At 44.5% G+C, this 17,519-nt stretch overlaps 1 protein-coding gene across 5 annotated transcripts in view; it reads right to left on the bottom strand.

Moving 5' to 3' along the window:
* The window catches only part of LOC115205126 (E3 ubiquitin-protein ligase RNF130), an 80,679-nt gene that overhangs the window by 5,374 nt on the left and 57,786 nt on the right, over positions 1 to 17,519 (bottom strand). For all 5 annotated transcript variants that reach the window (XM_029770801.1, XM_029770798.1, XM_029770800.1 and 2 more), the window contains exons 5-8: positions 14,707 to 14,778; positions 8,569 to 8,651; positions 2,573 to 2,669; positions 1,644 to 1,866 (exon numbers count right to left, since the gene is read on the bottom strand). In XM_029770801.1, coding sequence (XP_029626661.1) covers positions 1,644 to 1,866; positions 2,573 to 2,669; positions 8,569 to 8,651; positions 14,707 to 14,778 — 475 coding nt within the window. The remainder of the gene's footprint in view (positions 1 to 1,643; positions 1,867 to 2,572; positions 2,670 to 8,568; positions 8,652 to 14,706; positions 14,779 to 17,519) is intronic.

The following is a 17,519-nucleotide window of genomic DNA, read 5'->3' as shown; positions in this document are numbered from 1 at the left end:
GGAACACCTTCCTAATATTGAGCTGCACCCCCCCTTCCCCCTCCCCCCTGTTGCCCTCAGAACAGCCTCAATTTGTCAGGGCATGTACTCTACAAGGTGTCGAAAGCGTTCCACAGGGATGCTGGCCCATCTTTACTCCAAAATGTCCCACAGTTGTGTCAAGTTGGCTGGATGTCCTTTGGGTTGTGGACCATTCTTGATACACACGGGAAACTGTTGAGCGTGAAAAACCCAGCAGCGTTGCAGTTCTTGACACAAACCAATGCACCTGGCACCTACTACCATAACCCCCCCGTTCAAAAGGCACTTAAATATTTTGTCTTTCCCAATCACCCTCTGAATGGCACACATACACAGTCTCAATTGTATCAAGGCTTAAAAATCCTTCTTTAACCTGTCTCCTCCCATTCATCTACACTGATTGAAGTGGATGTAGCAAGTGAAATCAATAAGGGATCACAATGTTTCGTATACTCAGTGTACAGTACTAATGTAAAGGCAGTGGAACTGTACACGTTGAAAGAAGGAAATTGAGTTACATTATCAAACAGCATAAATTGGGTGGATTTAGGAAATAATGACTGATTCATTTATGGAAGTAGGCCTATCTTGAAACAGGTTTAGGTACTAAGAGTTGTATAAGAACTCACCCACTCTATTACTCAGATTTTGAACTATTCACACTGATTAGCTGTGTTGTATGCATTACTGAATTACAATTACTAGCTTTAAGTGAAAGGACAGTATACAAGTAGTTGGCGTAATAACTGCAGTGAATGTTCTTATTTTTTTGCGGCAGTGCTGTGAAAATACATTTTTCCACTTCATAAATAGTTATGCACAGCAAAACAGAGTGGAGTGTAACATTTGTTTTGGTAGGGGATTGGTACATTACAGAATGGCTTTTTGCCAGTTGTGCTTTTAGCCTTCTCGTGGTTGGGGTTAGGATCAGGGTGGGATAGGGATTATGGATTATACAGACAGTGGCAGCGGGATTCAGGGGGGGTGTGTGACCTACAAGAGACAAGTCTCTGGGGCTGTGTGTGTGTGTGTGTGTGTGTGTGTGTGTGTGTGTGTGTGTGTGTGTGTGTGTGTGTGTGTGTGTGTGTGTGTGTGTGTGTGTGTGTGTGTGTGTGTGTGTGTCAAAAGAGGGGATGAAGAGTGGTACGGAGAGGGCAGGGAGGGATTTAGGATATATATTGTGTGTGTGTCAAGTCAATTTACCAAAGGTTTGCAGCTCCAGTAAATATTTTGCTACTCTAGTTATTCAGTTTAAAAAGTCTGTTTTGCCTTCACTAATTATTTAAATGGCATAACCAGAGACATTTCATTTTGTCAAGGTTAATTCCTTCACTTAGTGTTTGAACTGAAAAGACGGAGCTTGCATTCTGATTTGCCAGGATAAAATAAAATTGTGAGACACTTTTAAACACTTTTGTTGGGTGCGTGGGTCACAGAGTGTGCCTGAACTCGAAAGGTTGAGAAGGAGAGAGAATGAAACAAAAAAAAGAGAATTTCTGTTCTATTGTGTTCTAATTTTATAACACTGAATGTAACCTTTCATATCAATAAAGTCACTTGAAATAAAATTCAAATCTGAGTTGAAGACAAGAAACTGTGTGTCCGAGGCGTAAGCTGCTTACTGGTGACGGCGATGTTGATCTCTCCGGTGCGGGGGGTGAGTTCTCCGCTCTCGGAGGGGATCTGGGGTCCGGTACCGAGGGGGCCTCGTTGCAGAGGCTCCAGGCTGATGGACGTCTCACTGGACAGGTCCACCAAGGCCGTCCGCTGGCTGGCCATCGTCTGGCTGCGCCCTATCCTGTGGTCCATGTCAAAACCGGCGTTGTCCACGCACGGCAGGTTGGGCTAAAGGGGGAGAAGTAGTAAAAACACAGGGGTTAGGGGAATGTTATGGCTAGTGGTTGAAGTCCAATTAGTGTCATATTAACTCTTGCCAATGTTAGCTCACGCTAGAAAGAATAGAGGCATGACACGTTTTTGTAACACAACTCGATATTTTGATCACTGACCCCGATTTTGACTCTGACCTTAACCATAACTTCTGAGCAAGTATCTCTTGTAGCAGCTCATCAGATCTAATGATACCACTTTAGTCTGTTCTGGTATGACTCTAATTTCTGGTGTCCGAGTGATAGTTCCATAACCTGCCAGCAGGGGGCATACTAGGGCTATCTATACATGAGGTCATACACAGCTGGCATAAACCGAGGGTTACGCAATCGCCTGGATAAACATCTGTCACAATGACCGGGAGCAGTATGTGAAGGGCAATCTGGGGCAATCACATCTTAATCTACAAAACAACACATGCAGTTTAATAGACTGTGAAAGAGTTTGTTGTATTCTACAGTTAATCAACATAAACATGTGAAATTGAGACATGTTTACAGAATATCTTCTAAGGCCATCTTTTTCCTCTCATTATTTGGGTCAAGAGTAGCGTGTGATCAGGCCAGAAAAAAAAGGGCTGAGGCCAAACCGGTACTGGCATACTAACTTTAACACATTTCCACTGATAAGGCATTAAGACATTGACTAGACTAATACTCACCATGATACCCAGAGCTTTGAGGATGTTCAGCTTACACATGGGGCAGGTACAGTGCTCGTTCAGCCAGGGGTCCACACACAGCTTATGGAAGACATGTCTGTGCAGAGAGCGAGACAGAAACAAAGAACACGGTTGAAGAGCACGAAGCCACCTCCACAAACAAGCCCCCAAATGGCCGACACGGGGCTCTTCAAAATCCGCTTCGGTCCTCTTTTCCCCCCTTTACATCCTGCGACTGGACAATGACTGCTCTGTTTGAGCCGGCTAGGAGGGCCTGTTGTGTCTTTAACGGCAGCAGAAAGTTTGTGGAAAAAGGAAACGGGTCACGCTTTATAGACACAGTGGTCATTGTGGGGCAACTTAGACACAAAATAGACATTGTGTGTCTTATGACACAAGGCGGCCATTGTGGATATAAGAGAAACATCCTTTTTTTAAATTAATGGTCTGTTCCCTATTATGAAATAAAGGTGGACGGCCAGTTTCACTGCACTTCAAAAGGACCATTACGACCAAATTCACGGAAGCTTCTCCCGTCTACCTGAACTCCTTAATGCCTTTATTAAAAGGCATGGTACGCAAACCATTTCAACGTTAAATATCCTTATGTTGAGCATCCATAAAACAATACAAGGCCCCATTATTGCTAAAGAACAATTCCTTAAGTGCGAGTAAAAACAACGCATAATAGAAAATACTCCTAAGGACAAACATAAAAGTGCAACGGTTGATTCTGCTAAGTGCCTGTCTAACATAGCCTGGCATTTCCTGGGCATGGAGTGTAAAGTGCTGTTCCTTATCAAAGCCTCTTACAGTGGGGGCACCCGGTCTCTAGCACTGCTTTATTGGCTTTCAAGGCAGGCACAGAAAACAAGGGCTTTATACATTAATGAGGAGTCTGTTTACCATACAATGGCTTGGGGAGAAAGTCGTGTGCAGTCTGAAGCAGAGCTGCAAGAGAGGGACTTCTGGATAAGCCATGAGTGTAGTCAGACTTGTGTTTGTGTTTCAGCTTGTTTGTTTCACAGTTTAAATGTGTGTGCCACAGGAAGTTGGTGGCACCTTCATTGGGGAGGACGGACTCGTGGTAATGGCTGGAGCAGAATGAGTGGAACGGTATCAAATACATCAAACACATGGTTTCCATGTGTTTGATGCCATTCCATTTAGTTGGTTCCAGCCATTATTGTGAGGCGTCCTCCCCTCAGCAGTCTGTGTGCGTGACTGTAACGAGTGTTGGTATCGGTCTGTGTATGCTATACGTGAGAAACTACAGTCAGGGTAGGGAGAGATTGCGCTCAGAGTATTTGCCAGTATCCCAAATGGCACCCCAAATGTAGTGCACTACATAGGGAATAGGGTGCCATTTGGGATGCACCCTTTCTTGGAGCAGAGAAAAAAATTGCCGGTCAGACGGGTTATTAGATACCATACCAGATGGCATCACGGAAAAAAATGCAACTTACCAACCAGAATAAATTATGTTTGTTTTTCCTGTCTTGGTTGGTATGTTTGGTTTATCCGAATGGCATCTGTTATGACATCTAATATGTTTGCCTGCCTGCCTGCCTGCATATCTGTATACCTGTCTGTCTGTCTGTCTGTCTGTCTGTCTGTCTGTCTGTCTGTCTGTCTGTCTGTCTGTCTGTCTGTCTGTCTGTCTGTCTACCTTTCTGTTTGACTGCCTGCATGTAAAGTTGGAGTTGGAAGTTTACATACACTAAGTTGACTGTGCCTTTAAACAGCTTGGAAAATTCCAGAAAATTATGTCATGGCTTTAGAAGCTTCTGATAGGCTAATTGACATCATTTGAGTCAATTGGAGGTATACCTGTGGACGCATTTCAAGGCCTACCTTCAAACTCAGTGCCTCTTTGCTTGACATCATGGGAAAATAAAAAGAAATCAGCCAAGACCTCAGAAAAACAATTGTAGACCTCCACAAGTCTGGTTCATTCTTGGGAGCAATTTCCATAACGCCTGAAGGTACCACGTTCATCTGTACAAACAATAGTATGCAAGTATAAACACCATGGGACCACGCAACCGTCATTCCGCTCAGGAAGGAGACGCGTTCTGTCTCCTAGAGATGAACGTACTTTGGTGCGAAAAGTGCAACTCAATCCCAGAACAACAGCAAAGGACCTTGTGAAGATGCTGGAGTAAACAGCTACAAAAGTATCTATATCCACAGTAAAACGAGTCCTATGTCGACATAACCTGAAAGGCCGCTCAGCAAGGAAGAAGCCACTGCTCCAAAACCGCCATAAAAAAGCCAGACTACGGTTTGCAACTGCACATTGGGCCAAAGATCATACTTTTTGGAGAAATGCACTCTGGTCTGATGAAACAAAAATAGAACTGTTTGGCCATAATGACCATGGTTATGTTTGGAGGAAAAAGGGGGAGGCTTGCAAGCCGAAGAACACCATCCCAACCGTGAAGCACGGGGGTGGCAGCATCATGTTGTGAGGGGTGCTTTGCTGCAGGAGGGACTGGTGCATTTCACAAAATAGATGGCATCATGAGGTTGGAAAATTATGTGGATATATTGAAGCAACATCTCAAGACATCAGTCAGGAAGTTAAAGCTTCGTCGCAAATGGGTCTTCCAAATGGACAATGACCCCAAGCATACTTCCAAATTTGTGGCAAAATGGCTTAAGGACAACAAAGTCAAGGTATTGCAGTGGCCATCACAAAGCCCTGTCCTCAATCCTATAGAAAACTTGTGGGCAGAACTGAAAAAGTGTGTGCAAGCAAGGAGGCCTACAAACCTGACTCAGTTACAGCAGCTCTGTCAGGAGGAATGGGCTAAAATTCACCCAACTTATTGTGGAAAGCTTGTGGAAGGCTACCCAAAACGTTTGTCCCAAATTAAACAATTTAATGGAATGCTACCAAATACTAATTGAGTGTATGTAAACTTCTGACTCACTGGGAATGTGATGAAAGAAATAAAAGCTGAAATAAATCATTCTCTCTTATTATTCTGACATTTCACATTCTTAAAATAAAGTGGTGATCCTAACTGACCTAAAGCAGGGAATTTTCACTAGGATTAAATTTCAGGAACTGTGAAAAACTGAGTTGAAATGTATTTGGCTTAGGTATGTAAACTTCCGACTTCAACTGTATATCTGTCTCCCTTTCTGCCTGTCTGCCGACCTGTCTGAAAAATCCCCATTAGTTCCTGCCAAGGCAGCAGCTACTCTTCCTGGGGATTATTTGGGATTATGTTGGTGCTATGGTTTGAGAACTGAAATACTGGTGGTTGTTGTTACTGCATATCCTTGGATATCCTGCAATAATTGGCTGTTGAGACTGTTCTGTATCTGTCTACCAGCCTACCTGTCAGCCCATCTAAATATGACCAGAAAAACTTCCCTCCATTGACAACACACTGTCCTATAGACTGATATTAAATGTACAGAGACACAAATTGAGTGGCCGTCAAGTATACTCCCATTACTTCAATGCATTTAGTTATTGATTGGGGATAGCAGTGTGTACTTAAGGGAGGCCCCAATGGGGTTGGTGTTCAGAGATACTGAATGCTGACAGAGAAGGACGCAAAATGCACACACATGACAAGGACTGATAACTCAATTCTACATAAACAGCCCGATTGTCGCCACTCCTTCTCTCGCTCCCTCGCCCTTGTTCACTCATTTGTCCTCATTTCATCCCTCTCCCTCCCTCTCTGTTCTCTCTCCTCCAAGTCCGTGTGAATAAACCATGTGTTTGCCATCGGATCAAGTCTTAGTTTATGGCTCCTCTACTAAACTACAAGTACTGAGGTTACCCAGAAAAACTACTAGCGCATTCTTGGTATCATTGCAGTGTGACACACACACAGGTAGCGATGAAGGGCAGAAACCAAGGGTACATTTACCTTTGAACCACTAACATGACCAGTCAATCGCACACGTTACTCTAAATCTGTAATTAGCCTACCCATGGATTGTGGACAAAAATTAGCTCTTTACCTAGCCTACCTCTGACACTAATTCAGTCATTTTGAAATGGTGATTACCGTGCATTGCATTGTGTCTATTACCTAAATAAACGATAGCAGGTTTTGAGGCCAGATAATTCTAACTTTTCAATTTCCTTTAAACGCTAGCTAGCGATTTTGAAACATGTAGACTGTCAGCATGTCCACAACTTCTGTGAGGACATACGTGAAGAAGACTCGCCCCTTTCAGCCTCATAAGAAGGACCTGTGTCCTTCACTTCCCCTTCTCACAGCAATCTGAGTGCTCCTCTTTGACAGAGACTGGATAAGCAGGATGGATGGAGAGCATTAATGGCGATTGGCCAGTTCAGTCCTGGACTGTGTTTACATTTCTGATATCTGATCTGTACTGAGCTGGTCTGTTCTGGACTGAAGAAGGGGGTATGTCGTCCTTGCGTCAGTTGGGCCAAATGAAACACAGCCCCAATGCAATTATGCAGAGATTGGCCGGCCGATTCAGCTGCTACTCAAGACCAAGGGTGCATCTCCAAAGTCTAGGAGAACTTTGGAGATGCATCTGCAGAGACAGGATAGGTGAAAGCAATGTGGTCGGATGCCTACTGGGAATCGTCTTTCGCCTGTCCGGTTCTTTCACATCAGTGCAGATGAAAGAGAGGAGGCAAGTAGAGGAACACTCTCTGGATGTGCCATGTTCTGACCGAATGATTGATATGTCTTGACATGTCTTCAGAAGGACACTTTGGGACCAGCAGTGTCCTATCCCTTAGTCCAGTTTCTTAGTTCTCTCCGCAAGGGCCAGAGAGGACACGGCAGATGGCGCAGGGAGGGGTGTGTGTATATGAGACAGAGAAAGGCAGTGCCCGCGCCTGCGTGATTATGAGCCTAAGTGTGTGTGCACGTAGCAGAGTGTGTGTGTGCGTCGGAGGAGGACGTGTGTGTTAGTGCGGGTGGGGGGGGGGGGGTTTGATGATGGTGCTGGATGCGCCTGGAGGTCATTTGGCAGCGCTGGGTCTAAATATAGCCGGAGAGAGCTTGCAGGGGTTACGACTCACAGCGAGACCCGACGGCCTTGATAGCAGAGCGTCTGCATTTCCAAAACAGACCAGACTCCATTTAGCCAGAGCTCCTCCCGCTTGCCCTCCCTCCCCCTCCTTTTTCCTGGCAAGAGCTTAAATGTCAACTCTGACAGACATTACATTTTCCACTTCCTTTGTAAACCTTAGTGATCCACTAAACCAACACATGCTCTATGTGTCCTACAACTGATCCTAAATCAGATCCAAATGGTCAAACCAGAGGTGATTGACAGGTAGTAAAAATGGGATTTTATGGATTATACATTTTTCACCTGTCCTGCACACATACAGTATTTCATTTTCGCTCGTCCTGTTTTCATATTCCTGTGGCGTTATGTATCTATATATGTGCAAATGACCTACGGCTAAATTGTGGTGGGGCGTGTCTCTGGTCTAGCCTGATGTGCGTCAGTACATTCGTCCCACTGAGCAGAGCTGCAGGAAAGGTGTGTGACGGATGAGTGTGGCGATTACCTCAGACAGGAGGAGAGATGTCAGGGACGGGTAGAAATGCACGTCACAGGAGGGAGGGAGGGAAGGAAGGAGAGGAGGAGGAAAGTAGAGGAGGAGGGAGGGGATGTAAGTGGATGGTGTGACATTGAGAACGAGTGGATGGCGGACATGTTGCATTCCAAATCCGAGTGAGCGTCTGTTGCGTGTAAGAGGGGCAAGGACTGTGTCAGGCTGTTAGCTAAAACTCCTGGCTTAGGATGTATATACTGTAGGTACTAGGACAGACACGCACAGTCTTGTACAACTAACCTTGTGGGGAAACAAAATTCAGTCTCATTAAAGATCCTATTTTCCTTAACCCCTAACCCCAAAACCCCTAGAAATAGCATTCAACCTTGTGGGGACTAACAAAATGTTGCCAAAAATGTTTGCTATTCTGGTGGGGACTCCTCCTCCTCCCCCCCACCCAACAATCCCCACATGCACTCACTTGCAGGGCAGGATGCGGACCACGTCGTTGAGCTGGTAACCCTCGATGCACACAGCGCAGTGGTTGAAGTCCGGGTCTGTTTCCTGCAGCACAGGAGACAAACAGTACAGTCAGTGTTAGACAGCCACAATTAACAGGAAGTCATCAACTACAGAGGGAGTGAATGAACAGTGACAATGAAACAAATACTTCACTTTTGACCATTCATATTCAATATCAACCTGGTTATAAATAGCTGTTTTGTGCAACAGGCCGAGGTGGAAACGGTGCCAAACATGGTCAGTGTCTGACGTGTCTGTGACTAACTGCCCTGGCATGCCCATCAGTCAGGGTAATGCTTAAGCATGACATGGGAGGAAAAGAGGGAGAGAGAGAGAGGAGGAGTGGCTGGTAAGTGAGAGAGAAGAAGAAGAGAGAAAGAGGTGTGAAAGGGGTGGAGAGGTAGAGAGAGATCGCGTGAAAGACAGTGACAGACAGGGGGATGACACTAAAAACATGACAAGAGAGGTATAGAGAGCCAAGGAAGAGAGGGAGGATGGTGTGATTGCTGCCATCGTTCTCTGAATCTAAGAGAGACTGACAGGGAGGGCATGGAGAAAGCGAGAGAGAGCGAGGTGGGCGAAGCGAGAGAAAAACAGTGTGATAAAGAAAGAGAGAAAAATAGAAACAGTGTGATAGATGAAAGAGAGAGAGAGAGAGAGCGCATGATAGAGGGAGGGAGAGAGTGTGAGGGAGGGGGGGAGAGAGAGAACAGAGTGTGATAGAGAAGGAGAGAAAGAGAAAAGAGAGAATCAATGCCATATTATTTATGGAGTGTGGCTATCTGTCTCTACTGACAGAGGAGAAGCCACCACAGAGGCACAAGGACATACCAGCGCCCAGCCCAGCCTGGTCGGGGACTGAATTATCCCGAGCAAGCATGGAGGGGCTGATCGATATGACAGGAGCAGGGCTCTGAGAGAACACAGACCCCGCTGTCTGCTATCTCTCCAGTCATACCTGGGAACACTAGCCTAGTCCGACATGCATGTGCTTTAGATAGCTCCACTGACTGTGTACAATGGTGGCCCCATACGACCATACAATTGCATGGCAATAATAGTCAGAGGAGTTGGCTTAAGCCCATATAGATGTGGGACCAGGCAATGTAAAATACTGATAATAATAACAATAATGTATGTGTTTAGCTGAGATTTTTATCCAAAGTGACTTATAGTTATCGAGTATGTAAGGCCCCTGCAGAAATCAAATCGCCAACTTAACTTTGTTCCAACAAACCAAGCCATCAGAACTGGCCATGCTGTTGGCAAAATTGGATGCGCAGTACTTCTGAGTATTCGAGTATTGATAAAGTCTGATAGCTTGTGTAGAACAGAAAATGATCTGTACCAGGTTGCCATGCAGAGATCAATATAGAGAACAAAACAGAGTTGTGAGGCCCATCTGACCTAGTGGGGCTGGCTGCTGTAAATGGCCGCCTGATTAAATATGAATGCTGTCGTCTACAGCGACTGCTGGCACAGAATGAGGCCAAGGCACACAGCACAGACCAGGGCATATAACCGTTGAGTAAATGTCACACTAAATATCTGGGTGCGCCATTTCTAAAAAGAGAGAGATTTATTTATTTTTTACTTGCCGCATGCTATACATGCGCATGCTTCCCGTTATAAATCATAACTTCGTAACTGTGCATATTGTGAACGAGCATTATAATTCCACCTGGAAAACGCCCATCAATTACCTTTTATGGTGAAAATAACGCCTTTATTTGGATTTAGGCCACAGCCGTTTCTAAAAGAAAGAGCCATGACAAATTAGACCAGATATTCTTGGAAGTGGTGCCAGAATGTTTTGCAGTGACTCAGACTTTCACTGTAGTATTCAGCAAAGGACAGTGACTATTTCTGAAATAAATAAAATATTAAAAATTGTTGTGGAGTTTGCAGAACATTTTATTTAACAATGTTTTGCATCAACTTTTACCCCCAACCTAAATATGCTCGCTGCCCGCAAATTCTCAAACGTTGTCTTGGCCTACTTGAGACATTTGAAATTACAAGGTGAACTGTCTGTTCTACCGTTATCTTAATGTAGCCAACATTTTAACCGCAATCCGGATCGGATTATAATGAGCAAAACAGGCCTACTTGAAATAAGTTATCTATTTAGTACTGTGAAGTAGGCCTAATTAAATGAGACATCTGACATTTGTTTAGGCTACGTTGGGAGTGTGAAACCACCACAGTCGGAAAACGTGAAGAATTTATTTTGCAATGAGTATGCAAATAAAATAAATCAGGAAATAGAGTCCTAACGGCATATTATTGTAGTTTGTTGTTATATTTTCAATTTTTTTTATGAAAAGGCATGTAATCTTATCTCCCATTTGCACAAAATACCACTTGCCTGCTTGCAATGCAATACCTCAACCACCATAAATTGTGCACACGCATGGTCTAAAGTTTGCTGGAAGTTACGTGCACTCTCTCTTAAAGTAACATTTTTTTTATAAATGTCAACTTCTGTGTGAAAAGTGGTGCAGGAACGTTTTGGGGTATATTCTGTACATATGCAGAGTTTAATGAGGCCCCAGTCTCTGTGTGAAATCGGACTCTGCTAAAATAAAGCAGATCTGTGTCACTAACGACAGATTTTCAAGATGTCAGAATCTGAGACTTCTAGGGCCCAGGGATGACAGGGGTTGTAGAAGAGCAGAGATCATAGAGTTACTCACCACAAGTCGATTTGCACTATGAGACACAACGGATGTTTTATCTTTCGGTTACGGATGTGATGGAATAGTCCCTGATGTGTCCTGAACGTGTCCTATGTGGACTGTGATTAATGGCTTACGGAGCTGACCAGTGCACTATTGAACGTGACCAGCGTCGGCATTGACGGAGTTGACACGGGCCTGTCCCAGTGCCTGGCAAAATAGGTGACGGCACTGACCTTTTAATGTTGGCACTGGTCTTTTAAAATCAATCGATCAATAGCTTGGCCCTTTTGAGTTGGACAGTGATGTTGTTGTTCCTGAACAGATATCGGACGACAGGTCCATGAAGGAAATGTCCCTCTGGCTGTGCAGTAATGTTTAATTAAACTAATGACCTTCATAGCTGTAACAACAGACCTCCATAGCAGCCGCAATATAGCAGTGAATGCTGCTACATGCAGGCCTGATACACAGTAGAAGTTATGTCTCAATTGGTTGGGGCATGTTGCTCGTAACTCCAAAGTTACTGCTTTGATTCCCGCATGGGTCCACAAACAGTGAACTTATGTGTTTGCTGTAATGACCGTATAAAGGTTGTGTCAATAAGGAAAGGGCAGCTAGGCTAGAATGCCTAGTATTGTGTCTGGACAGTATCACGTATAATCTCCTTATCTCTCGACTGCAGCTCTCGCAAGCAGTCCTCGCAAATGGCCAGACAAGATCTCTCCATTACGTGCTCTTACGTCCAAACCTTGCCCGTGCTTGATGGTTTAACATAACCCCTTGTCCAGAGAGACGTCGTGGCCTGATAAATTGGCAGGTTATTTGTGACCGGGGACACTGTAGCCCGTTTTCATCTCCGTCATCACCGTAACAGGCTGTATTTTCTACCAAGGGCCTTGGCCCCTTAGTGCCTGCCGGTAATCTCCAACTCCTAGTCCCCCCCCCCCCCTTCTCTTCCTCCTTCCCTTCCTCAATATCCAGCCTTGACATCCGGCTCAGTGCGGTCAATCACTCCCGGCAGACTTCCTCCTGATGGAAGGTTTCAATTTCTGCAGCGCACTCCAAGGCCCATGGTTAATTCATGGCCAGAGACCTGTCTCACCCTTGACGCGGGCTCAGAGGTGAGAAGGGAAGAGGCCGGACGGAGGGGACCAACACTCTCCCACAACGCCCAACATTCTCCTCCATGCCCCGTCAGCCCTGACGCTTGTCTTCACTTGAGACATTCTAAGGATCTCCGTTACACATCAATAGCATTATACATTTTCAGTCAGATTCAGTTCCTGCATGTGTCAATGTGAGAAATACATCTGGTGTGCTCATAGGAGGATTTAGAAAGGATTTTAGTTGTTTAGTTGTTCTGGTTACTCATGCTGACTACCAACCACATATTCTGGAATATTTTAATAATAAACACAAGCAGGTTTTGTATTGAACATTCACAAGAGCGGAAGATCCCTCGATCAATAAATCAATCCTCTCCCTTGACACGCATGACTTTAGCCATTCTCTGCTTGTATTTTATAACCTACCCACCCCCACAACCCACATCGGTGCTAAACGACATCCTTTAAGCTGATCCTTCAGCAGCCTGCCATCCTGCCCTATCATCCGTCCATACACTCATCAGTCACCTTTGATGACCTCATCCAGAGCTGTAAACCCTATGCCTCTGCGAAGTGAGAGGCATAAATAAAGAAGAAAGCCTAATACAATGATAAACGTCCCGGTGTCAGATGCTTCAGGAAGGACTTGATTAGTGAGAGAAACATGGCGGATGCCATATCACTAATGGCAAACCTTACACCAATCATTGGTTATGAAGGGAAGAAGACCCAAGAAAGGAAAGTATGGACGGGTATTGAGAGGAACATCTTAATCTGGACTAGCTACTGCATTCATCACCTCTTCCTAACATCAATTAGACAATGCTTGACCAAGGTCAGCTAAACTGGATCTTCTCCAGATCCGGAATGTAGCATGGTTCCCGCTGTGGACTATGTTGTTCTGTAGATCAGTTCTACTGTATTCGTATGGACAGGGGGTGACATTGACAAGCTCGTAACCAAGTTTAGGACCCTGGGACTGAACACCTCCCTCTGCAACTGGATCCTGGACTTCCTGGATGGACCAACCCATAGGTGGTGAGGGAAGGAAACATCACCAAGATGAACCTTAACACGGGGGCCCCCACAAGGTGTGTGCTTAGTCCCCTCCCATGACTGCGTGGTCACGCACGACTCCAGCACCATCAAGTTTGCTGACGACACAACAGTTTTAGGCCTAATCACCGGCGACAATGAGACTAACAGGGAAGAGGTCAGTGACCTGGCAGTGTGGTGCCGGGATAACAACCTCTCCCTCGACGTCAGTAAGACCAAGGAGATGATTGTGGACTACAGGAAACCCGGGGGGTGAGCACGCCCCCCGTCCACATCGACAGGGCTGCAGTGGAGTGGGTCGCGAGCTTCAAGTTCCTCGGTGTTCAAATCACTAACGACTTAAAATGGTCCACTCACACGCGCACAGTCGTGAAGAAGGCGTGACAACACCTCTTCTCCCTCAGGAAGTTGAAAAGGTTTGGCAAGGGCCCTCAAATCCTCTAAAAGTTAATCGGCTACACCACTGAGAGCATCTTGACTCACAGCATCATTGCTTGGTATGGTAACAGCACCACCCTCGATCACATGGCGCTACAGAGGGTGGTGCGGACAGCCCAGTACATCACTGGAGCTGAGCTCCCTGCCATCCAGGACCTCTATATCAGGTGGTGTGAAAGGAAGGCCCAGAAAATCATTCCAGCCACCCAAGCCATAGACTGTTCTCCATGCTTCCGCATGGCAATTGGTACTGGTGCATCAAGTCTGACATCAACTGGCTCCGAAACAGCTTTTATCCCCAAGCCATAAGACTGCTAAATAGCTAACAGAATGGTTACATGGACTATCTGAGTTTACCCTTGTATTTTACTTCTCTATGCACACTAACAGGACTCTACACACTCACACTGTCATTCCAGCAAACACACAACATGCACACAAATTTATACTGACTCTACACACATGCACATACAATCATCATACACGCTGCTGCTACTCTGTTTATCATATATCCTGATGCCTAGTCACCTTACCCCTCTACATATCTGCCTCTATCACTCCGAATTCCCTGCACATTGTAAATATGGTATTGAAGCTGACCCTGTATATAGCCTCTTACTTTCTCATGTTCTTCTTATTCCTTATTTGTTTTTCTCGTGTGTTTTTGTTCTACCTTACGTTATTTTTAGTGCTACATTGATATTCATGACTCCATTGTTGGGATTGGAGCGTGGAAGAAAGGCATTTTACTGTACTTGTGCACGTGACATAAAAAAAGGGAAACTTGAAACAAGAAAGCAGTGCTGGCAGGTGTACCTTGTCCCCTTTCTTCACCGTCCTGGTTGTCAGCTTCCCGATGGCTTTCTTAGCTGCATCTCCAAGTCGACGCTGACAGAGAGAGAGAGGGAGAAAGAGAAGTGGAGAGAGAGGAGGGGAGAATATAAAGGTGAATATGGAGAGAAAATGTAGCCTGAAGGTTGAATTAACAAGAACAATTAAATATACCTTATTCAGCACAAATGACTCTTCTCAAACTCATTTCCCAAAACTCAATAGTGTAGCATTAGAAATAGCTAATTGAGGGACATAAATGACATTCACACTCATTTCAATGGTTGGGAACCTTTTTGCTTTAAACATTTTTGAACAATTGGAACAAAAATAGTGCAGTACATTGAGCTCTAGCCCAGTCAACCGAAGACATGGCAAGTTTTACTGTAAAAATAGTGTTAATAATTGATCTTTGGACTTTTCAACCGAGGGCAGAATAAGGTGCCAATGAGTGAGGTTCAGTACATTGGGACAATGTTAAAAGACCCAGAGCCAGAATCATAAGCATTTTGCAGTATTATACACTGGAGAAGAAGAACAAGAAAATGTTAATTGTGAGGTCACAGTGTACAAAGAAACAGAACACTGTCTCATCTTTAAGGCATGGTTCTTCACGTTTCTAGAACCCTTTGAGAAAATAAGTGGCGCAACCCTTGCACAGATGCCGAAGCTTAGAAGTCAGGGTCTAATTTTAGCTATGCATTCACAGTGTGGAGAGAGACAGACATTTGTAAAGCACATATGCTGCAGAAGGGAAAGACCTTGTTCATTTTCTTTCCACTGATTAAACAGGCTGCTGATTTAGCACCAGTACTGTAGACACAGTGACATTGATTGAGAATGAGAGAGACAGTGTGTGCATGTGTGTGTGAGAGTGAGTGACACTCCCCCTGTGCCAAATGATCAGCAGGAGTAATAGGTCTGGTCCCTCCCATTAACTACTACTATGGCTCAGTGTGAGTGTAGTGGACTTATCTCACTGACCTAAGTGGATCTTCACTCATTAACACAGCCCCCACTGATTAATACTGCACTCTAGTGTGAAAGAATACACTGCGGTGTGTGTGTGTGCGTGTGTGTGTGTGCGTGTGTGTGTGTGTGTGTGTGTGTGAGAAAGAGAGAACATGTGAGCTTTGCAAACATACAGAAGCAGTTGACTAAGCAGTTTAATTCGTTTGTGAGGTTAAACTAAAACAAACAAAAGTTGGTGACCTCTTGCCGCCTCAGAGAGGAGTGACAGGGAGTGATAGTCTTTAAACTCCCAGTACTTAGTATTTAGTGACCACAGTATTTAGTGACCACAGTATTTAGTGGCCACAGTATTTAGTGACCCACAGTATTTAGTGACCCACAGTATTTAGTGACCACACATAAACACAGATGGTGAGGGGTTGTTTCTGATAGATAGATAGCTAGCTAGAGAGGAGTCTCGCCCTGTCAGACGCTACATAGATCAGCACTGTTTGTAAACCGTCTTAAATGGCTCCTTGTTTTGTCTCCTTTTCCACAGTTGTGAAACGACATTGAAGGTTTATACCACAGAGGGAAGGACAAAAGGAAATTAGGCTATTTAAAATAATTGGGACAAGACCCACTAACCTCTACTGTCCTCCACTATCCTGGCTTAAATTTCTGGCACAATTAAGGTACTAAAGGTAGTCTCTTAGACCAGACCAACTGAAAAGGGGTGTGTGTGTGTATTTTTAAAGATGCCAGACGCTAAGGAAGCAGAGTTTTACAACAACGACCCTCCATTAAGGATTCATGAACGATTTAACACATAAACATTTCATGGCTGCTTCCTCTCACAGAGAGAGAGCGAGAGAAGGGGGGAGACAGAAAGAGAGAGAGAGAAAGAGAGGGTACAGAGCGAGCGAGCGAGCGAGAGAGAGAGAGCAGAGGAAGGTCAACCGAGCCAGACATACAGTCAACAACTGGAGGTCATGAAGGTGACTGGCGCTTCACCTGCTATCCACTTCCTTTACCTGATATGAGTCCTCACAGACAGTCGACTGAATACTAGTATGTCAAAGTGACATTGAGGGCATATGCCTCAACAACATTTGTCACCACTATCTAAAGATGTTTGCACTCAATTGTTAACTTCCATTTTTTAAAAGCAGCTGGATTTTTTTGTAGCCCTGGGTATTAATATCGAGACGTCTGCCTCCATTCTTAACAAAAATATGATGGGAGAACTAATACCATTAGTACCTGACTGCAATAAAACCATTCAAGTGTGGTAACTATGAGCTAGATGTGTGGATCTGAAATTAGGATCGGACGCTAAGAAAAGATGTGCTGTTTTTCTGTTACATATATTTGAAATACGTAATTCAAATACTTTTGAGTATTTTGTAACTTGTATTTCAAATGGCCTGAAGTACAATCCAATGTATTTTGGAACAAGATACTTTTGAGACCTGTACAATTGTATTTGTCTGTGCAATTTTTTATAGTGGTTCATAATTTGGTGGCCCCCTTTCACCCTGCATTGGTAGTCTGATCAAAAGTCTGATGGCACTATGGTGCGATAATAGTGTCTGCTAAATGACCAAAATGTAAACGAAAAAAATTATTGCTTGCAAAGCATGCTGGGTATTATTATAATGAGCTCCGCCTCCGAAAGAAGGCCAATAATAATAATACCTGTTGTGCTTTGCAATTGTTCATTTTTTCATGTACATTTTGGTCATTTAGCAGACACTTTTATCCAGAGTTTTATCCAGAGTGACTTACATTCTGCTAACCGGCCTGCTAGCTACCTAGAGCTACTTAGAACCCTACCTACTAATCCA

Source organism: Salmo trutta, chromosome 13 (assembly GCF_901001165.1).
Source record: "Salmo trutta chromosome 13, fSalTru1.1, whole genome shotgun sequence".
NCBI lineage: Eukaryota > Metazoa > Chordata > Actinopteri > Salmoniformes > Salmonidae > Salmo > Salmo trutta.
Note: the sequence above shows the minus strand (reverse complement) of the source record. Positions and strands in the feature narration are given on the sequence as shown.